General features: G+C 43.4%; 1 protein-coding gene across 1 annotated transcript; it reads right to left on the reverse strand.

Moving 5' to 3' along the window:
- Positions 1 to 1,079: 1,079 nt before the first annotated feature.
- RETREG3 (reticulophagy regulator family member 3) lies at positions 1,080 to 22,309 on the reverse strand. The gene is made up of 9 exons (NM_001320167.1): positions 22,071 to 22,309; positions 8,335 to 8,441; positions 6,543 to 6,573; positions 5,481 to 5,607; positions 4,739 to 4,823; positions 3,788 to 3,925; positions 2,701 to 2,783; positions 1,953 to 2,085; positions 1,080 to 1,537 (listed from the first exon to the last, which is right to left on the reverse strand). Exons 1-9 carry the CDS (start codon positions 22,307 to 22,309, stop codon positions 1,080 to 1,082), a joined length of 1,401 nt encoding a protein of 466 aa, NP_001307096.1.
- Between the last annotated feature and the right edge of the window lie 73 nt (positions 22,310 to 22,382).

Here is a 22,382-nt window from a genome sequence, read left to right on the forward strand (position 1 = left end):
ATTGCCATTTTTAGTTTTTCTCTAGCATGACAGTAGAACAGATACCCCTTAGAGGGGTTTCTGACTACACATTCTTGCTAACTGGGCTCATCCTTAAAAGAGGCCCTGCCAAGTGGGAAGCAACTGAAAATAAAACTATTAAAGGAACTGAATCAGGAGTAAGAAGAGCTGGTGCAAGAAGAGCTGGTGGCTCCTGGGGTGAATGCCAATGAGCCATTTGTAAAGTGCTACTTTGACACCCCCCATGCAATTATTGCTTCTCCAAAGGAGGAGCAGGGGAAGGAACGGGAACATGGAAATGGATATGGTATGGTATTGCTTTGCTCGTTGCTCAGGCTGATGGTCAAATGGAGCCAGGGGTTAGCAGCACCAAAAATAACCAGGCAGCTTCAGAAGATTCCATGAGACCATGAGATATAGAGGCACCCGCCCTCTCAGCCAGCTGACCCCACAGCCCAAGGTAATGTTGAAGAGGCCGACCCTCACATCATGTTCACATTTCCTAAATTTCACAAGCACTACTCTGGAGCACTGGAGGTTAAGCCTCAAGAAATGAGGATGGGCTAGGGCAGAGGGAGCAGGCCTGCTCTGCAGAACCAAAAAATTTGCTTAGAAAAAGACAAATCAAATCATGGCTTAGCAAAAGAGGATGGCAATGTAACTCTTCCAGCTGCTGCCTGACTTGGAGCTCCAGGGAGGAGATGAAGGGCGGAAGGAAGGAAAGGGTGGCTTCTATCACTGAGGGCCCCCGAGCACCCATACCTAGAAGCAAACAGCAGCACCCCCTCAAAGGGGAACCAATACCCCTGATTACTTTGTTCCCCAAAAGTACCATTCTGATGGAGAAGCCTCCCCTGGGGGAGCACTCTCACTGCAGTGATTGAGCTCAGAAATGGGCGTCCAGCTGGTAGCCGGGAGCGAGTATCCTCTCTCAGCAGGCCTGAGCTTCAGCCAGGTCACCAAGCATACATATAGAATTCAGTGGATGGGACCTGGGTTCTTCCCTTGCCCCTTCACCTTAAGTGGGATAGGGAGAAAAAAAACCTAAACCACAGTGACCCCCAAAAGGAGTCTCTGCCTCAGTGGCTCCTGGAACTGGCAGGGTCCAGCTGATTCAGCTCTGACTGGTCCAGAAGTTCAAAGTCATCCCCCTCAGCATCAGTGTCCAGGTCTGAACTAGGGGCCCGAAGGAAGCCTCTCGTTGCTCTCCGGGGAGGTGGGCCAGAAGGGCCTGGCTGGGAGGCCCCTGACAGGGCCAGGTGAATCATGCCCTGGGAGACCAGGCTGGCAAGGTTGCTGGTGAGGTTGGATCCTGCAGGCAGGGCACCAAGCAGGAGCTCCGGCAGTACAGCCTCGTCCTGGCTGGCGGGAGGGTTCTGGAGCTCCTCAGCTCCCGGTGGGGAACGGTACATCAAGCTGGGCATCCCAATGCTGGTATCGTCCTCATCATCCAGGCCAGCGGGATCCACATTAATGGAAGGGAAGTCTGGAAGGTCTCTGGCAAAGGATTCTTCTGGATCACTGTGACCATCTAGGTCTGGGAGAACAGAGGGGTGTCTGAGACACGGCAACAACCTGGCACTCCTGTGCCCCAGCCCCACAAAGTCAGCCCCATGTAACCCGATTTTTCTACCCTGTATTTCTCAGGGTGAAGCAAAACCTGGAGCACTGGTTGGCCTTTCCCCTCCACTTACAGACTGCTATGATCTCTACTGCCCAAAGAACTCCCTCCCCTTCCTCCAGTATGCTCCATATGAGCCTAGAAACCGGAGGCTACTAAGGGAGGATTTCAAGGAGAGCAGCAGTACCATTCTGGCTGTAGCCATATGCCAAAGCTGTTCTGCCACCTGATCCACACCTCAGAGAGGAGGGGGCAGTATCCCCTTCTGCCCAGGGAAGCTAAGTGGCAACAGTCAGAGTCATTATCAACTTGGGTCCAAGGTTCCCCTCACCTTCAGAGCCTTCTGTTAGAGGTGTCTGGCCCCGTGAAAGATTGAATGTGCCATTGTCTGTACAGGAGACCTCAGCATCCGAGTGCTCGGAGTCTGTGATGGCCAATTCCCTGGCAACAGTAGAATCATCCAGCTTAGGAAAGAAAAGACCAACAAGCCTGAAGAGAGAATGCCATTAGGAAAAGGTGCAGTTCCCCAGTTTTAGCTCTACTAATTAGCCAGCCCTAAAGGCTACCCTAAAGCCAGCAGTGCAATCAGGCACAATAGGGACTTCAGGTAATATCTTTACCCCTTTTAGGCTGCTCCCCCAAGGAAAACACCCTTATTTATCAATCTTGAGCATAAGAAGGAAAGTAGTGTGGGGAGTCAACCAGCCACTTACTCTTAAGCAAATAACTGATCCAGAGATAACTTTTCACAGGTGGCCAGGAAGATACATTGCCCAACACAAGGTGGGCTGGGCTGTTTAAAAGATGATCACGCCAGTTCCAGAAGTTCTGCCATGATGGTAGGGGTTAAAAGGAGACACGGAAGAGGGTGTGCTGGTCACCAGGCTCAAACTAGGATCTATGCACACAGTCCCAACAGAACACTAGCTTCTCTCCTCACTGTTCTTTGGAGCAAGGGGAGGGTGGGGCCTTGAAGCACCCATAATGAACTTGAAAACCTAGTCACTGCCTAAACATGAGCTGCCATACAGTTAAAGGGGGCTAACTGGCCAGTGGTGCGCCTTCCACACCCAAGATACCTGAGGACAGAAAGCAGCAAGCTCCTCTTCGCTGTCACTGTGGTTGTCCATTGCACGCTCTGGGTGTAGGGCTCTGCGGCGCACTATGTGGAAAGAGCAGAAGGCCTTGACGTCTTCCCTTAAGGGGAAACCCCCACCCGCCCTGGACTTCAAAGGCATAAAATCAGAACAGAACAGAATGAATCCTCTGAATATATCCTGAAGCCCCCATCACAATGCCTGAGGGTGGGGGTTGCTGAGCCTAAGTAACAAGGTAAGCTGATAACTGGGGAGAGAAAGATCTCTCTTCCATTGCCTCTCCTCCACCAGCCCCTCCACACTTTTGTTCTGATCAGATGATCAACAAGTCGCAGGATCAGCTAGGGGCAGACAGGATGTCAAGGTGGAAAGTGGAGGCTGTCCTAGAGAGGGCAAAGGGAGATGCTCCACCTTGGTTAAATTAGGCTTTTGAGGACTGATACTATTTAGCTGGCTGTGCCAGGGGGTGTTGGGCCTTGATGACCTTGTGTGTGCAGGGCTCTCTGAAGGCTAGGGCTTAATGAAATATCTAACCTGACCAGCCCACAGGAGGGAGGAAAAAGTTCACGGAACTGTCATTCATGTGTTGGAGGATCTTGGATCTTCTGGCTTCTCAAGCAGCATGAATCACCTTTGGAAAGCAGCTTTCAGTAGTAAAAAGAGGCCTGGCTTAGAGGTTGCCATTTACTAACTGTGAAGTTCAATTTCTTTTCTCAAGGTTGTCAAGGTTAAATAAGACATGTATGCAGAGCTGCCAGCACAGTGCTCGGGCACAAGGAAAGTACTTCCTAAAAAGCAGCAAACACTAGGGATATCTTCGCTGTCTGACTTTTATTCAATTTGGAAGAGCTTTCCCCAGATTTGTTTAAAATGGGAGTGTCCGGAATTCTAAGTGGGAAAATTGGTAAGCCTGCACAGACTTCCTAGAATAAAATATTACTTTTACCTACCACCGGCCCCTACACACCAACCACACCTCACTCACTTCTCCAACTTCTGAGGACTCACAGGCTTCTCCTTGTCTTCCCCAAATTGCCCAAGTGGAAAGAAGCCTCCCCTTGACACTTACATTGTCTCTCTCTCTGCTTCGACATCATGTAGCCACGGACACTGAAATCTAGCCGCTGCAGAGCTGGCTTCAGCCGTACATATGCTCGATCCCACAGTCGGTGGTACACAGCAAGGGGCCACATCATGACAGTGACAACTGAGAGAAGGAGTGGGAAACAGCGGCAAGGTGGAGAAGGGGCTGTACGAAACAGTCCTTACTGTCCTTCTGTCACTGTGCCCTCTGGACACTCGGTGGGAAATAGTTCTGTTTCATTCTGCTGGTCATCCGTCTTTACTAGGCTCCCCCACTACATGAGGGGGTTTTGGGGGGCAGAGACTTCTGCAGCCACCTACGTGGCTGTGCACAGCAGAGTGTGCTGACGATACATTAAGAACAGAACCAGGCAGTGTGGTCACATGCATACAGGTGTCACTGAGCCATACAAAAGGCTAACTGGTAACAATGCCTCAGAAACTAGACAACAAATCATGTGAGCTTCTGGCCACAACCATAACTACTCAGTTCTTCCAGCCCCACACAGAGTTCAGGCCAACAGGAAGTAACTAAATTTAAAAAACTGTGCTCCAGAAGAAAAAAAAGTGCTCCAGAATAAGCAGAATCTAGTAGAGAAACCTCTAAGAATTGTGTTCTGCTATTACACAGTATTCGGACTCTAAAAATTTCCTCCTAAATAGGAACAGACAGTCTTTATAGTTGGTAATACAACATAGGTTAGTGAACCCTCAATGATTTCTAAAGCTGACTTAGTAAGAAAAGTACTTTATGTGTGGGGAGCCTGTTATAGATAAGAAGAAAGATACTTTCATGACACCAAACAGGTTATGAAAATATAAAAAGATCATTTCCTGGAGAACCAAAATATAAAAGTCCTCTTTCTAGACCTAGAGTTAGCTGTGGCTGGAAAAGCTAGCAGGGTAAGCTCAGGGGAAGGTTATGTGCCATACTTACGTATTAAGTAGGACAGCAAGAGCCCAGGGATGTAGCGGCCCAAAACGGCCAAAAAGGTCAGTATCCCACAGCTCAGCAAGCAGAACTGGAGGAGTCAGGAAACAGTATTAAGTTTCTGTTACATGGAGGGAGACTGAGGTGGGGACAGGGGATAGGTGGAGATGTGATTAAAATGATTCTTTATGACCTATAAGTGGGCATGTCAGAATCACAGCTGTGTCTAGCCACTGTTGCATCCCATAGTGATTATGTCTGGGATGGAAAGGAGGATGTCCATTCTATTCAAACTCCTTTTCCGTGGCTAACCCAACAGGGCTGCGCCTTTCCTGCTAGGAAATTGGTCTGCATGGGCTTAGCCAAAAATTCTCTCTGAAAGCAAGTGTTGGTGGTGGGGTTTTTTTAATTTAAAAAAAACAAAAAAGGTAAAAAATTAAAAAACCCAACAACCTACCACATGTTTACTATGACACAAAACGCACACAAGCAAGCTTTCTTTGCCATCTTGGGGCTCAATCTAAGGAAGATGGCTCAATCTAAGAGGCAAGCACCCAAAGAAGGAATCGTCAAGCTCTTCCCCTAGTCCTAGTGGCTGGTCAGAAACCCCTTCCTACAACTTCCCTTTGTCTCCACAATCGTCGGGATCTTTCCTCTCTTGAATGAGGATATGCCATCACAGGACTGTCTCAGTTTAGCATGAACTGAACTGAGAAGCCAGAAATGAAAGTGAAATGGGAAGTCTTACCTTGCCTGGGTTTTGCTTTTTGAAAAGCAAAAGATTCCTTATGAAAATGGTCCCACTAACCCAGACTTCAGCTACGTGGTGGCAGAGCTCGGGCACGCTGAGCAACCGAGGGTGCACAAAGCCCCAGCTATAGGAGAGAGAAGGGGGAGCTGTGAAAGGAGGGTGTTGAGGGACTCCCCCCCTGCCCCATCTTGCTGTGTAGGCAGCCGATGCTTCTAGGTTTCAATTGGAGCTGGGGAGTGGCTAGTCCTAGGTGCTCTGGAAGTGAAGTGGGACTTTCTTCTTGTCTCACAGGTTGAAACTTGAATTTAGAGACTAGGAGGGCACGCCTGTTCCAACAGCTCCACCCTGTGAGCAAGCGGCCCAATCCACGTGTATAAACCTGCCACCAGCTCCAAGGCCCTTTGTGCTTAGAAACATCTTCCCTGCACTCGGACCACTGCAATTCACTGTGATTGCAATTCAGGGATAAAAGTAAAGCACAGTCTGACACTGCTGCTGCTGAGGGGAGGCAATGGTGCATGTGTCCATCAGAGAGAAAATAAACAAAGCAAAAGCAAAATAAACCATAGCAGAGGAAATTCCTTGGATCAAACGTATGGGATGAATGAACTGAGAAATGAAAGCAGGACCTGTAAGACATAAGAGGAATCTTTGGCTTGCTGATGCCTGGAACCAATGTGTTTTCTGACCAGGAACTTTAAAAAGCCAGAGGTCACAGAAAACACTAAATGACCTGGTATAAAAGCCAGGAGACAAATGAAGTAAGTTGCCTCGAAGTTTTCACAGTAGGGCTAAAAAATGCAGCTAATTTCCTGGCATGTTAGATTACGGGGCACTACAACACTTCTTTTTCAAAACTTTTCTTAATAGCAGAGGACACTAGCCATCTCAACATATTGCTGCCTGAATTTTAGATTTGTTAAAATGATTATGTGGAACAGACTAGGTTCTCAGCTTATACTCTGTATCCATAACATGGAGTTAACAACATGGAACCAGAATATTACAACAAGAGAATCAATCAGAGCAACGAAAAGGGATTTAATTAGTGTTCCATACCTCTCATTGTCTAATGCGTCGGGTCTTGGCACTACAATATTAAAACAAACACCAGCATTAGTTGGTAGGGAAAACTAAACATAAAAATGTTAGGCTGTTGGTCTGACAGCTCAAGTTTTAATAGGTTTGAGGAAAAGAAAATGCTAATAGCCAATAAAAAGGAGACACTATATTACACTGACAGAGTTAGGGAACTGCAGACACGGGGATGATGGCTGATGCCTGCTCATTTCTCCAGTGGGCGGGTGAGGGGATCCAAATGGAGCATCAGGACCCCTTCTACTTTCTACAACTGAGAATCAAGGTGCACATGAAAAAAAATGACCCATCCCACCCCTCAAGTGTGTCTTGGTTGTTCATACGTATCAAGGTGCACCAGGTTACTGAGGCGGATTATATTTACTCCAACCCTAGAAATCTGTCTTTTCTCTTTAAAAAGAGACCTATTAACTATAGTGAACGATGTCAAGTCTTTTGACGTTCACCAGCCATAAAACAGGTGAATGAACTACATGACTCCTTAAAGTCTCTGCAAAATAGGATGGGAATGTATTTAAAAGCTGTATACTTTGGTGTAAATATCCTGCCAACACTTCAAAATTAACATGTCCAAAACCTACATCAATTTTCCTCGCTCTCAACCCCTACGCCAACGGACTCCCCTGCCTGCTGCTACTGTATACGCTGACTATAATCCCATTCTCCTATTCTCCTAGCTTTGAACTCCCGCAGCTGGCTTTTATCCCTTAATTCTTCTAACCCCCTATTTACCAGTCTTAATGTGTCTTCCTACTTCTCAGCTCTTGAAGCCACCCATCATTTGTTTCCATGAATACTTCTCTGACTACTTCTCACACATACTGCCATAGTTTCCTATCAGGTCTCTCTCCTTCCTCATTTTCTTCTCTGTGAGCTTGCAAAATGCTATCAAATTAAGCTTTAATATCACTTCAGCATATAAGCTTTAACAATGTTCAATGACCACCCACTAGCTATAGGATAAAGTCTAAACTTCTAGGCCTAACTCAAAAGCCTTGTAAAATCTAATCTCAACATGTTTTCAGTTTTATTTCCTAGTACTCCTTTCAGTGACCTCTTCATTAGGGTGAAAGTGACCAATTCCCTGCTCTCAGAGATGCTTTGCAGCTTCTGGTTTCTCAGACTAATCAAGCTCTGGCCCCTCTAGAAACACACTTTTATATTCAACTGTTCAAATCTCTTGCTTCATTCAAGGCCTGAGCCAGGGCCAAAAAAGATAATAAACATACTGATCACATACTGCACCGTGACATATTTGGTACTGTGTTACAACTGTCATTTCATTTGTCTTCTGTTTATGTATGTACAATCTTTGAGAAAAGGAATCATGTCTTAGAGTACTATATATAAGTCACAACACTTAGCTTACTGCTTTATAAATAAACAAGTTAAAAGAAATCCCTGAGAGGCAAACTGATACTGCCTCAGTAAAGATGTAGTATGCAATGAGAATCTTTTTTTTTTTTTTTTTAACTTGAGGACTACTTACTCCTCAGACCAATAATGAAGGCTAGAACATCTCAGGTGGTGGGTACAGGTCTCCTGAGCTTAGTAACAATGGGAAGGGTGGAGCACAGCTCCACCAAACTACAGAAGGAGCACCAGCCCTTCAAGTGTCTCCTAAAGCAAATAATTCAGGCATCAAAAGGTATTCCCAGTTCTATATACTCCCCCATAAACCCCCCAAAATAAGGTAAAAATTAAATGAAAGATCATTTCCAGTTCAGATTGTTCTAAATGCTATCGAACTCACCTTTTATTTCAGGCCATATTTTGTTCTTCCATTGATCTATACACACAATGATCATTGAGCTGAACGCAAGTAAAAATACAAGACGAAGGGATGTCAGTGCAAAGAACCTATAGAGAAGGAAAAACAAGATTATTATCTAATTAAGCTACTTTCAAAAAGGACCACATGTATACTTCAGAATCTAGTAAATAGACTTAAATCCTAGTTATATAGCTTGGGAAAATCACTTAAACTTTCTGAACATCAGCTATTTTACCTATGTGGCAGAGGTAATAATTTGCTTCTGTAAAGGCAGAGGACTAAGTCAAATAACCTCTTAAAGCTCCTTCCAACTTATAAGTCTGTGATTCCATTAATTTCAGGGAGAAGAAATTCATTCCTGATAACAAGTTATTATAAGGATGAAAGCAAACACCTTTCTACCAGATTAGACCCTAGTGTAGGGCAACAAACTGATAGAGATGTATTAAGAAGCATATAATTCAATTAGATATTCTTTTACAGACGGAGGAACTGAGGCCCAAAAAAGTAAAATGATTTGGTCAAGGTCACACAGAAAGTTAGCAATGAAGCTACATCCCAAGAGCCAGTTCTTCAAAATTAACACTAATACTTCTTAAACATTTCCTTAAAATTGAAGAGAGAACATTTCTTGATTTCATGAGACCACATTACTCTAATACCAAAGCCAAAGACACTGCAAGAAAACTACAGACCGAGATCTCTTATGAATACACATGCAAATATCCTCAATAAAATACTAGCAAACTGAATTTGGCAGCATATTAAAAAGATTATATACCATAACCAATTCCTGAGATTTATTTCAGGAATACAAGGGTGGTTCAACACATAAAAATCAATAAATATATCATATTAACAGGATGAAGGAAAAGTTCTTTCTTATTTGAAGGAATCAACCACAAATAGATATTTATGAAAAATCTGGGAAATCTTAACACCTACAGCACACCTGAAGATATTAAGGAATTGTTAATTTTTTAGATGTGATAACGTTATGGAAAATAGGTTTTTTTAAAGAGTCCCTATTTCTTAAAGATACATACTAAAATATTTATGAACACAATGATGTGATAATCTGGGATTTATGTCAAAATAATATAGGTTGGCAAGGAAAAGGGTGTAAAAGAAGAAGAACCAAGATTCACCATGCATTGATAAATGCTAACATTTAAAATCTTTCAGGGGTGCCTGGGTGGCTCAGTCAGTTAAGTGTCTGACTTCAGCTCACATCATGATCTCATGGCTCTTGAGTTCGAGCCCCGCGTCAGGCGGTGCTGACAGCTCAGATCCTGGAACCTGCTTTGGATTCTGTGTCTCAGTGTCTCTCCCCCCCCCCCCCCCCGCCCCACTCTCTGCCCCTCCCCTGCTCACACACTCTCTCTCTCAAAAATAAACACTAAAAATTTTTTTTAATCTTTCATAAGATATTTAATAAAAAAAATTAGTTCTAGGAGTGTTTCTATACCCCAGCATAAGGACTCTAAAGCAGTGCCTTTCAGGGGTGCCTGGGTGGCTCAGTCGGTTAAGCGGCCGACTTCAGCTCAGGTCATGATCTCACGGTCCATGGGTTCGAGCCCCGCGTCAGGCTCTGTGCTGAAAGCTCAGAGCCTGGAGCCTGTTTCAGATTCTGTGTCTCCCTCTCTCTGACCCTCCCCCATTCATGCTCTGTCTCTCTGTCTCAAAAAATAAATAAATGTTAAAAAAAAAAAAATAATTAAAAAAAAAATAAAGCAGTGCCTTTCAGTGTCTGTAGTCCAGTGCTGGCCCACAAACTGATTCTGGCAGTCTGTGAGGAAGTAAGTACAAAATTTAAAGCAAGCATTTACAGGGGCACCTGGGTGGCTCAGTTGGTTGAGCGTCCGACTTCGGCCAGGTCATAATCTCATGATTCACGGGTTCAAGCCCCACATTGGGCTCTGTGCTGACAGCTCAGAGGCGGGTGCCGGGAGCGCTGGGAGCCGGGAGCCAGCTTCAGATTCTGTGTCTCCCTTGCTTTCTGCCCCTCCCCCACTCACGCTATAAACATTAAAAAAAATTTTTTTAATAAAGCATTTAGAAATTTTTATAGAAGTTTGACCAAGTAATTTGTAATCTAAGAATACCTTTGGGTTTATATTTTCTGTCCCTTTTTTAAACTTAATTTTTCTAGTAACTGATTTGTATTGTACTTTACAAAAGTAATGATTTGCCACACATCAGGGAAGACACCACCACTAGCCCTCACCACAGATCGTTTGAGAAACCATTCAGTTTCTTTTTTTTTTTTTTTAATTTTTAAGTTTATTTATTTCTCACAGAGAGAGAGAGAAAGAGAGAGAGAGAGACAGAGACAGAGACAGAGACAGAGCATGGGTGGGGGAGGCGCAGAGAGTGAGAGAGGGAGACACAGAATCTGAAACAGGCTCCAGGCTCTGAGCTGTCAGCACAGAGCCCGATGCGGGGCTCAAACTCACGGACCATGAGATCACGACCTGAGCCGAAGTCGGATGCTCAACCGACTGAGCCACCCAGGCGCCCCTAAACCATTCAGTTTCAAGAGGGAAGCTGAATGCATTGGAGAGATGGTTCGGCAGGGCAGTAAGACATGGCTTTTACAGTCAGACTGGTTGGAGTCCAATTCTCTCAACACCTGCTTAGTCCTGTGACCTTGAATAAACAAGCTTCACCTCTTTAAGCCTTGGTTTCTTCATCTGTATGTAGTGGTAACAATAACAAAACATGCAGGATTGTTTGTAGGTAATAGAAACAACATACTTAATTGCCTATAAAAATACCATACTTGATCTTGCTAAAAAGAAGAAAACACAAGGCACCAAATACATGCCAAACACATTGCTCTATTCAATTTTACAATGTAGCAGTGTTATTAGCTTTATAACAACTGATCAAACAAGGGTTAGGATGACCAAGGTTTGGTTATAAATGAGCTCTTTTCTTCTCAACTCAACACAAGACCTCATGACTTGACATAATCACAGGATATTAAGAATATAATCCTTATATTTAAAGAAAAAAATAGCTTTATCTTGTGTGTATCTATGAATACCTATACATATGCAGGGATTGGCAGAGGAACTTTTTGTCTCTAGACATTTTTGTACTTGTATTCAACAAACGTGAATCCACGTTATGTAATTTTTAAAACTATACAAACAATGAAGGATGGGAGGAACCAAGAACTGAAAAATCCAGACACCAATGATAACCTATTCCGATTTTTCTACCCCACCACTTAAAGGACACTGTAATTATATATGAGATTAAAGAATGAAAGCAGCTTAACAAAAATAAGCCTCTGGAGCTGCCCCAGGTCATTAATCTTTTCTCCAAAGCCAGTTCATCACCCCGGCAAGCAAAGTTAACAAGGCCAAGGATAAGGGCTCTAGAACTTCTTGCTCTCCAGTCCTGCTGCTTCTATATGCCAGCATAGGAGGAAATGGCATGACCACTATTTTCTCCAGAGTTCTTGAAAGGGCTCCCTGGGAAGGCAATTTTCAGACTGTCTACAATCTCCACTTCCCAGATCATAATTACTAACACATATATAAATTGCGGTAGGGATAGAATATTAAGCACTCCTAAGGCAGGCCGGTTTTCCAAAAATGATGGCAGTAAAAATACTGTTTCTCCAAGACCTGAACTATTTTATTTTTTTTTTAACGTGTTTTTTTTTTTTAATTTTTTTATTTTTGAGACACAGAGAGACAGAGCATGGACAGGGGAGGGGCAGAGAGAGAGGGAGACACAGAATCAGAAGCAGGCTCCAGGTTCTGAGCCATCAGCCCAGAGCCCGACGCGGGGCTCGAACTCACAGACCGCGAGATCGTGACCTGAGCTGAAGTCGGACACTTAACCGACTGAGCCACCCAGGCGCCCCAACCTGAACTATTTTAGTAGCCTGTTATAGTGCCCACCTATGCTTCAACTCAATCCAACAAACGTGTACTGAATGCCCATTTTATGTGGAGGCCTAGAGGTAAGCAGCCCAGTTACAGAAAACAGTAAGACATGGACCTTACTCTCAAATGTATTTATGTGTCTATGTGTGCTTGTAATATGACAAGATAACAATAACAAAGAAGAGGACATTTAAGCTGGGATTTAAAAGATAACTGGTAAAGGGGTGCATAGGTGGCTCAGTCAGTTAAGCATCCGACTTCTGCTCAGGTCATAATCTCATGACTTGTGAGTTCGATCCCCCTGTCAGGCTCTGTGCTGACAGCTCAGAGCCTGAAGCCTGCTTGGGATTCTGTCTCTGTCTCTCTCTGCCCCTCCCCAGCTCACACTCTGTCTCTGTCTCTCTCTCACATATAAATAAACATTAAAAACAATTTTTTTAAGATAATTGGTAAGAATGGGGTACCTAGCTGGCTTACTTGGTGGAGTGTGTGACTCTTGATCTCAGGTTGTGTGTTGGAGCCCCACACTGGGTGTAGCGATTACTTAAAAAATAAAATATTTAAAGAAAAAAAAGGTAAGTGGTAAGAAAACAGGGCAAAAGGATGTGGGGAAGGAAAGGACATTCAGATAGGGACAACAGCCAGCTGGCATGACATATTTAAGGAACAACAAGCTGTTTCATATAACTGAAACACATAGAATACAAAGAGGGGATGAATATGGGGAGAGAGGCAGAAGTCAGATCATGAAGAGCCTTTTATGACAAGCATATTGATTTTATCCTGTAGATAAAGGTGAAACAGTAACGAGTTTTACAAAAAGTTTTTTATTTTTTGGGTCATGAAGGCTGAAACTGTGAACATCTTTTTTTCCCCCTTAATTTTTTTAATGTTTATTTATGAGAGAAGGAAGGTGAGGCAGAGAGAGAGAGAGAGAGAGAGGGAGAGAGAGAATCCCAAGCAAGCTCTGCACTGTCAGCACAGAGCCCATGAGATCACGACCTGAGCCAACATCAAGAGTTGGATGCTTAACTAACTGAACCACCCAGGCACCCCAAACATCTTTCTCCACAAGATTAATCCTGACCCATAAATTAATTTCAGGACCAGATTTATCTTTTTCTTGAACAAGCCAATGTAGGAACTCAGAAAAAGAAAAGTTTTTCCGTGTGGTATAAATAAAATAACATTTCTTGGGAAAATAGTTTCTTCCATACAGATAAAAACTTAATTAATAGGATATATCACCTTAATATACTGCAGTTGACCCCTCCAAGGTAATAGATAATTAGCATCAATGTTCTCTTAGAAGTCTGACCGTCAAACATAAAATATGGATAAGTGTGTGCTTTTTTCCTTCCAGGCCTCAACACTAAATCCCTCAACAAAAAAGGAGTATCAATCTCAGATTAGTGTGCTTTGTTCGAAAAGAGTTCAGAAAAGAGTAAGACATGGACCATGTGAAAAGAGGTCACATTAATGCTTATCATTTTACAGATGTAACCCGGAAGCACACCTGTAAGACAACTCTGCAACCATGTGCAAAGACAAAACATAATTGAAGAAAGTATTTTTGAGATCAGTACAGATAAAGGATGGATGAAAAATATGGAGGACTCTCCTGGATTAGTTTAGTCCTGCAATGTCTTTTCATGCACGCCAAAAACTTCACAGGCAGATATAACAGTGTACAAGTTTGATACGACAACATGTGAAACATTTCTTAGCAACTATAATCAGCATGAGAACTTCCCAACTTAGCAAAAACAACTGCAAATGAAGTCAATTCTGAATATTCACATGTAAATTATTCAATTTGGGGATTGCCCACAGCCCATTACTCCTTGTATCCACTGTGGACTCACAATCTATTCTTTCTTAATGATACGTTTTTTTCTTTTTCATAAAAGCAACCATGTTTATTGGAGGAAATTTAGAAAATGTGATAATTATAGAAGAAATTAATAAACACGAGGGGCATCTGGGTGACTCTGTTGGTTAAGCGTCCAACTTCGTCTCAGGTCATGATCTCATGACTAGTGAATTCGAGCCCGTGTCCGGCTCTGTGCTGACAGCTCAGAGCCTGGAGCCTGCTTCAGATTGTGTCTCCCCCGCTCTCTGCCCCTCCCCCACTCACGCTCTCTCTCTGTCTCTCTGTCTCTCTCTCAAAAATGAATAAACGGGTGCCTGGGTGGCTCAGCCGATTAAGCATCCGACTTTGGCCTAGGTTGCAAGTTCATGCCCCGCGTCAGGCTCTGTGCTGACAGCGCAGAGACTAGAGCCTGCTTCAGGTTCTGTGTCTCCCTCTCTCTCTGCCCCTCTCCAGCGCATGCTCTGTCTCTGTCTCTCAAAAATAAATGTTAAAAAATTTAAAAAAATTTTTAAATAAACATTTATACATACACACACACGCACACATATGATGAAGTTAGTACACCATCTATGAAAGTCTTACCAAAAAAAAAAAATTTCTTGAACCGGAATCTGATCAATCCTCTAGATCCAACTACCAATTTACAGGAAATACAGAGCACAAGGGGAATATGCATAGGGATACAATAAGTAAAATCCACTCTGCTGCTTTCTTCAACAAATTACAGAGGAAGAAAGATTGAAAGGGAACAAAGAGTAAAAGACATATAAAAACACATCAGTCACAATATGTGGACTTCATTTGGGTCCTAACCAAGTTTAAAAAATGATATTTCTTTTTTTTTAAGTTCAAGCCCAAATGTGGGGCTTGAACTCACCACCCTGAGATCAAGAGTCACATGTTCTACGGACTGAGCCAGATAATTTCCCCTAAACACAAGTAATATTTGAAAAAATTGGAAGTTTGAACATTGATTAGAATCATTAACTTTCTACATATGATAATGGCACTGGTATTTTTTAAAGTATTTTTCAGAGATTTTTCACATTCTGAAATACTTAAGAGATTACATTATAAGACACCTGGGATTGCCTCAAAACAACAAAGGAAGAGGTGAAAAAGAAGTGAGGTACAGAAGGCACAAAACTGGTCATGAATTGAAAAATTTTAAAAATTTTAACATTTATTCATTTTTGAGATTGAGAGAGGAAGAGCATGAGCAGGGCGGGGACAGAGAGAGAGAGACACAGAATCTGAAGCAGGCTCCAGGCTCTGAGCTGTCAGCAGACCATGAGAACTCACAGACCATGAGATCATGACCTGAACTGAAGTCGGACTCCCAACCAACTGAGCCACCCAGGTGCCCCGAAAAATTTTAAAACTGAGTAGGTAGTAGTACATAATATTATTCTACTTATGCATGTTTAAATTTTTCCATAACAAAGTTTTTTAAAATGACCTGTTATCCACATACATGCCCTAAAATGTGAAGAGGTTATTTTCTTCCATTTATTTTTATTTTTTTTTAATGTTTATTTATTTTTGAGAGAGAGAGAGAAGCAGAGTGCGAGTGGGGAAGGAGCAGAGAGAGAGGGAGACACAGAATCTGAAACAGGCTCCAGGCTCTGAGCTGTCAGCACAGAGCTGGATGCGAGGTTCAAACTTGTGAACTGTGAGATCATGACCTAAGCTGAAGTTGGACGCTTAACCGACTGAGCTACCCAGGTGCCCCTATTTTCTTCTATTTAAAAAAATTCATATATAAAAACTCCATGGAAATATATGTCATATCTGGTTTAAAAACCTCCTTCTTCATTTAACAATACATAGATGAGTTTTCTTGTATCACCAGAAAAACATCAAAAACGATTATATCATACATACATATAATTAGTCTGTTAAATCTTTCTCTAATTGAACATGTCTCCAATTTTTGATATAAAAAAGTAAAGCTGAATTATATATCACTGAGCATGTTATTTTTGTCCTTACTTCCATTAACTACTTCAAGTGGAAATACTGGGAAATGCTTTTTAAAATTTTTACCTTCTTTTTTTTAAAGTTATTTTTGAGAGAGAGCAAGAGAGCATGAATGGGGGAGGGGCAGAGAGAGAGGAAGAGAGAGGATCCCAAGCAGACTCCACACTGTCAGGGTAGAGCCCAATGTGGGGCTCAATCTCACAAACCATGAGATCATGACCTGAGCAGAAATCAAGAGTTGGATGCTTGGGGCGCCTGGGTGGCTCAGTTGGTTAGGCAACTGACTTCAGCTCAGGTCATGATCTCATAGTTTGGGAGTTCGAGCCCCATGTCAGGCTCTGTGCTGACAGCTCAGAGCCTGGAGCCTACTTCAGATTCTGTCTCTCCCTTCTCTCTACCCCTCCCCTGCTCACGCTCTGTGTCTCTCTGTCTCTCAATAATAAGTAAACGTTAAGAAAAAAATTTAAAAAAAAAACAAAGAAAAGAGTTGGATGCTCAACTGACTGAGCCACCCAGGCACCCCTTGACTTTTTTATTTTTTAATAACAGAGTTACTGAGATATTTCGTATACCATAAAATTCGCCCTTTTAAATTGTCTAATTCAAAGGTTTTTAAATTTTTTTTTTTTAATGTTTATTTGTATTTGAGAGAGACAGAGCACAAGCCGGGGAGGGGCAGAGAAAGAGGGAGACAGAATCCAAAGCAGGCTCCAGCACAGAGCCCAATGCAGACTCAAACTCCCCAGCCATGAGATCATGACTGGAGCCGAAGTCGGACGCCCAACCGACTGAGCCACCCAGGCGCCCCTAACTCAATGGTTTTTAATATATTCAGAGTTGTGTAATTATCACCATTATCTAATTTAGAACAATTTCATCAACCCAAAAGACAACCCATACTCGTTAACAATCATTGTCCATTTTCCCCCAGTCCCTGAAAAGACATTAACTTCTTCTTCTTCTTTTTTTTTTTTATTGAGACAGAGTGTGTGTGCACGTGCAAGCAAGCAAGCAAGCAGAAGGGCAGAGGGAGAGAGGGGGAGGGGAGAAAGGGAAAGAGAGGAAGAGGGGCGGGGGGGGGGGGGAGGGGGGAGACAGAAGGGGAGAGAGAGGGGGAGAGAGAGGGGGAGAGAGAGGGGGAGGGAGAGGGGGAGAGAGAGGGGGAGGGAGAGGGGTAGAGAGAGGGGGAGGGAGAGGGGTAGAGAGAGGGGGAGAGAGAGGGGGAGAGAGAGGGGGAGTGAGAGGGGGAGTGAGAGGGGGAGAGGGAGGGGGAGAGGGAGGGGGAGAGGGGGAAAGGGAGGGGGAGAGGGGGAGGGGGAGAGGGGGAGGGGGAGAGGGGGAGGGGGAGAGGGGGAGGGGGAGAGGGGGGGAGGGGGAGGGGGAGAGGGGGAGGGGGGAGGGGGGAGGGGGAGGGGGAGGGGGAGGGGGAGGGGGAGGGGGAGGGGGAGGGGGGAGGGGGAGGGGGAGGGGGAGGGGGAGAGAGAGAGAGCGCGCGCATAAGCAGGGGAGGGGCAGAAAGAGAGGGAGACACAGAATCCAAAGCAGGCTTCAAGCTCTGAGCTGTCAGCACAGAGCCTGACATGGGACTGAGCCACCCAGATGCCCCTTAGGTGTCTTAATACATGTTGCCTAATTACCTTTCAGAAAGATTATTGAATTTATGTTGCTATCAATCATATACCAGCTTTTACATACTTTCCCCAGAATTAAATACTACCATTAAAAAAAATAAGCAGAAATTAGTAACTCACTGCCATTTACATTCAAATTTTTAATTACTAACGAGAGTGAAATGTTATATATCCATTGATTCATTATTTTCTACTTTTTTTCTTTTGTAAACTTTTCACCCCCTTTATTAGGGGTTAAAATTCAATTATCTCTCTGAATAAAAAATATTCCTTGGAAAAACAACCTGGTTTCCAGAAAAATCACGAGAAATTCCAAAACCAAACAATTTTCTTTGAGGTTAATTATACCACGGATCCTCATAATTAGTACAGGTGAATTAGAGTTTGCTATATCATAAATAAAATAAAGAGCACATGTCTATCTTCAACCAAAGAAGATACTATTTCTGGGTTTCTTTGTTATTACAGAGTAGGCTTGTCTCACTGGCACTTCAGAACAAAGCATCCCATCCTATAGGGACAAAAAAGCCCATTATTGTACGGCACTTGTGGCCATCTGGTTAATGAGCTAGTCACTGGTAAATCAGTATGAAAAAAATTAACCCAACCCACATAATTTAGTGATAGTTGTTGCTTACACAAAACCAGAAATGAAACCAGCTAGTTGCTAAACACCTACTTTATGTTAATGGACAGAAAGCACCCAACCTTAAAATTAGGACAGATAAAAACTAATGGCGGAAGACAGGCAAAACAGTAAGCCAAGGCACCCCTGGGAGTCTCCTTGGCTACCAAAAGCAACAAGAACCCTCCAAAGACTAGCATGAGAAGCATTTGCTCAGTATGTTTCATCTGAAATTTGACGTGTAAATTTTTCTCACAGAACAAATGCCTCTACTTAACTGGGCCCTGCCTTCCATTTCCTGTCCCTATTATTTTTCATTCATATTCTAAACTTTTAAATCAGAATTGCTTTAATCACTACTCGGTCATTTTTGTATTTGGATTCTTTTGGGGGGAGAGAGAACATCTTTATTTTTTTAATCGTGAAAACAATAGATTCCATGATATCCCTAGAAGATGGTATGGTTAACTGAGACAAATCATTGTAAAGGCAGATCTCAATAGGGAATCAGCTTGTGACTGCTCTAAATCGATATCCTTAATTGAAAGACGGTCTAGAATCCTAGAATGTTAAAGACTGGAAAGGAGCTCTGAAGCCATCTAGCCCTCCTTGAATCATGTGCCTCTTCATAGAAGGGGGAGGGCTTGGAATGCACACACATGTCCAGGGCTCCTTAGTGCTCCCCTGATCTCCTAGATCTGAGTTAAACCAACAGGTTACTTCAACCTGTTTTTTTCTGATCCTGTCAGGATACACTCTGGCTGACTCCAATATTCTTCCCCCAAATCACTCCTTTACAGGTGGTGCTGAGGTTAATGAAAACACAAGCTATTGGAAAGGAAGGCCTGACATTTCTGTTATTATCCTAAAGATAATAACATGTCAGTAACCAGAAGCAACATAGGCTGAAAGATTTCTGATATAATCACCATAACTGCTCTGAAAACTGAAGAAAAAATAAAAAAGACTGAAAGCCCTGAAATACTATAGAGGCAAGGCATTTACATCCATCTCTTTTACGCTGCTGTTGTTTTTGTTTTATTAAGATGTCAGAGGGCACATTCACACGTACAGAAAAACCTTGACTGAGAATACAGAACACTGAAAATTAAGAGTGACTACCTACCTGAATTTGGATTTTTTGTACTCCTATCCAATCTTCTAATACCTCAAAATGTATAAAACACCACAGTTAATGATGTACCATCATTTAAAACAAGGGAAAAAAAATTTCAATTTCTCTGTGACCTGAGCCAATGATCCTCTTACATTTTCTAAACATTTATAATGTACAAGAACTAAACAGTCTTTGACATTCCTAACTGAAATGTCAACACATGTTGACATGTACAACATGATGCTACCAGAATGTCAAGTCTAACTTTCATTTTGAGCCTCAAATTGTCTTCCAAGGAAGCTCATTTCCTAAAACAACAATGCTATGAATTCCAATACCAAACTACCTTAGCCTCTGAGGGTTTAACACTATCAGTCACTCTGTAGCCTTCATGGAGATGAGTCCTCTCTCCATAAAGTATAAGAGTCTCAAGAGTCACACCTTTATTTTGCTCTAGCTCTTCTGTACCTACGTAGAGAGTGATGGGAATGTAACAACAGTAACCATGTTCTGGATACTCAGTAGGCAACCTAGCAGGAAATGCCAGAGACAAAGACCAATCACAACAATGCTTTAAGAGACCAAGACTACAAAAAGGGGAGCTGAGTGAGATTCTAAACATAGAATATTAGTAAACTTAAGCAAACACTGTTGGGGGCCAGAAAATTAAAGTTAACTGTAACATTCAAAGATGTGCCTCAATCACATAGGAGAGCAGCTCCCTATAAATACAGACCTCCACTCCACATTCTACTTCAAAAATCTCTCAAGCAGGGCACCTGGGTGGCTCAGTTGGTTGAGCGTTCTCAGCTCAGGTCTTGATCTAGCCATGAGTTTGAGCCCCGTGTCAGGCTCTGTACTGACAGCTGGGAGTCTGATTCTGTCTCCCTCTCTCCACCCCTCCCTCACTCACGCTTGGCCTCCATCTCTCTAAAAAAATGAATAAATATTTTTTAAAAAATGTCTCAGGCAAGGGGCATATGGAAAGTCCCCTCCTCAAAAATAACAACATACATGCTAACTCATTTGTATTAATAAACCTTGATGAAGTTTTTATATATTGGCCAATCACACTTGGATACAAACTGGTTTATTAAGGGCCAATTTTTTTCCCCCTAGGAGTACAATCTCAATGTAGGAAATGAAGTTTTGACTGAATGGTTTGGGGTTAGGAGTTGTGATGGGGGAGGTGGGGGAAAGGAAGAAAACGTCATTTTGGGAAATGCTCCTGATTGAGGTGCTACACTTAAAGATTTCTGCCAAAGAAAGAAAAGGAAGGAAGTAGGTACCTGGGGATCAGAGAAGCACAACCAAAAATAAATGAAGAATGCTGTAGGAAAATTTTATCATCAAGTTTGCTAGAGACTCCGGAAGCAACTAATGCCAGAGACTGCTCTGACACCTCAAACCTGAGTCCCCTTCAAACTGTGAGAGGCTTAACTTAATAGCTGAACCTTGTGTCTATCAATGAATTTGACATTATTTTGCTCCAGTTCACTGAAAATCTTTCAGACAAAGGATAATAAATGTTTTGGTTCTAAAACCAAGAATTTCAGGAAAACGTACGTTTAGCAAAAACACATTTTCTTTGGAAACACATACTTTGTTTCATTTCAGGTTCATCCAGAATAGGTTTATTTCATTCAGCTGTAGAAGCCCCCCTATACTTCAGTTCCCTTGGAATTTGGTGAATAATCCTTTCCTAGTTATGAATAATTCCAAACTATGCTTAGCAGACCGTATGAAGACCTATGTCCTCTTTAGGGGATGACAACTGAGAAGCAGCAGTTTCATTTTCGCACAGCACGGCACACAGACTCTTAAAGCATATTTATAGTTTCCCTTCTGCAGCTCAGGAAAACTCACACACGCTATTAGGCATCCTCAATCTCCTTGCCTATAAACCGTGCCTAAGGATGTCTAATTCCTTGGAACAGGGAGGAGATGCAATCGTTAAGTGGCTTTGAGACGGGTGAAATTTACCACTATTTCATAACTGTTCTTCAAAAGCTTATAATTTTCTTTCAAGTTGCAGCTCTGGAGGCTCTCATTGACGCTCAGACTTCATAAACTCCCTCGAGCAGGGAAAGGATAACTAACGTGCTAATTCAGATCACTCAAGCTTGTTTTCTTATCACACCTTTGGATACTTTTGCAAGACCTCACGCCTCACGCCTCTACCCCAATATAACAACTACTAAAATCAAAGCTCTGAGAATGGTCTTCAAACCACATTTGAGCGGACAAGAGACGGGAAGTGATGGCCTTAAGTGACACAGCTTTCCCTAGCCAAAATGAGGCGTCCTCGCTCGCTTCGAGCGGCTCAAGATGTTACCAGAAGCTCCTGCCAGATGTGCGGGGCAAGGGTGCGGGAGAAGTAAAGCAGGGAAGATAACTGGAAAGCCCTGGGGAGAACTGCGATGCCAAAGCCTGCAGGAGGAATGGACTGGAAGGAGGTGAGGCAAAATTAGGCAGGTACTGGAAGGAGCCAAGGCAGCGAAGAAAACAGGAGAGGCGAGAGGTAGAGCCCTAGAGAAACCTGACGAATTCGCGCCTGGAAGGGTTTCCGAGGGTCCAGTTCTCTCACCAGAAAGCCGCGTTCAGCCCCAGGCACCACAGGGCGCTCCTGGCTGGCCGCTCCCACACCAGGGCTGCCTGCACCCGGCTCAGCAGAGGCTCGTAAGGCCCCAGCACCTCCACCAGGGCCCGCTGCGCCGCCTCAACCTGCTGGTCTCGCTCCCAGGAGCCTGACATAGTGCGGCGACCCCTCAAAGTAGGCCCCGAAGCTGGGCCTGGGGCCGCGGCCACCCCCTCTGCCTCCGCCATCTCCCCCCCGGGAGCCACAACATCCGGGGCCGCGGCCCGTCGGTCACAATAAACACCGACTGCGCAGATGCGC

The sequence above is a fragment of the Panthera tigris genome, chromosome E1 (genome assembly GCF_018350195.1).
Source record: "Panthera tigris isolate Pti1 chromosome E1, P.tigris_Pti1_mat1.1, whole genome shotgun sequence".
Lineage (NCBI taxonomy): Eukaryota > Metazoa > Chordata > Mammalia > Carnivora > Felidae > Panthera > Panthera tigris.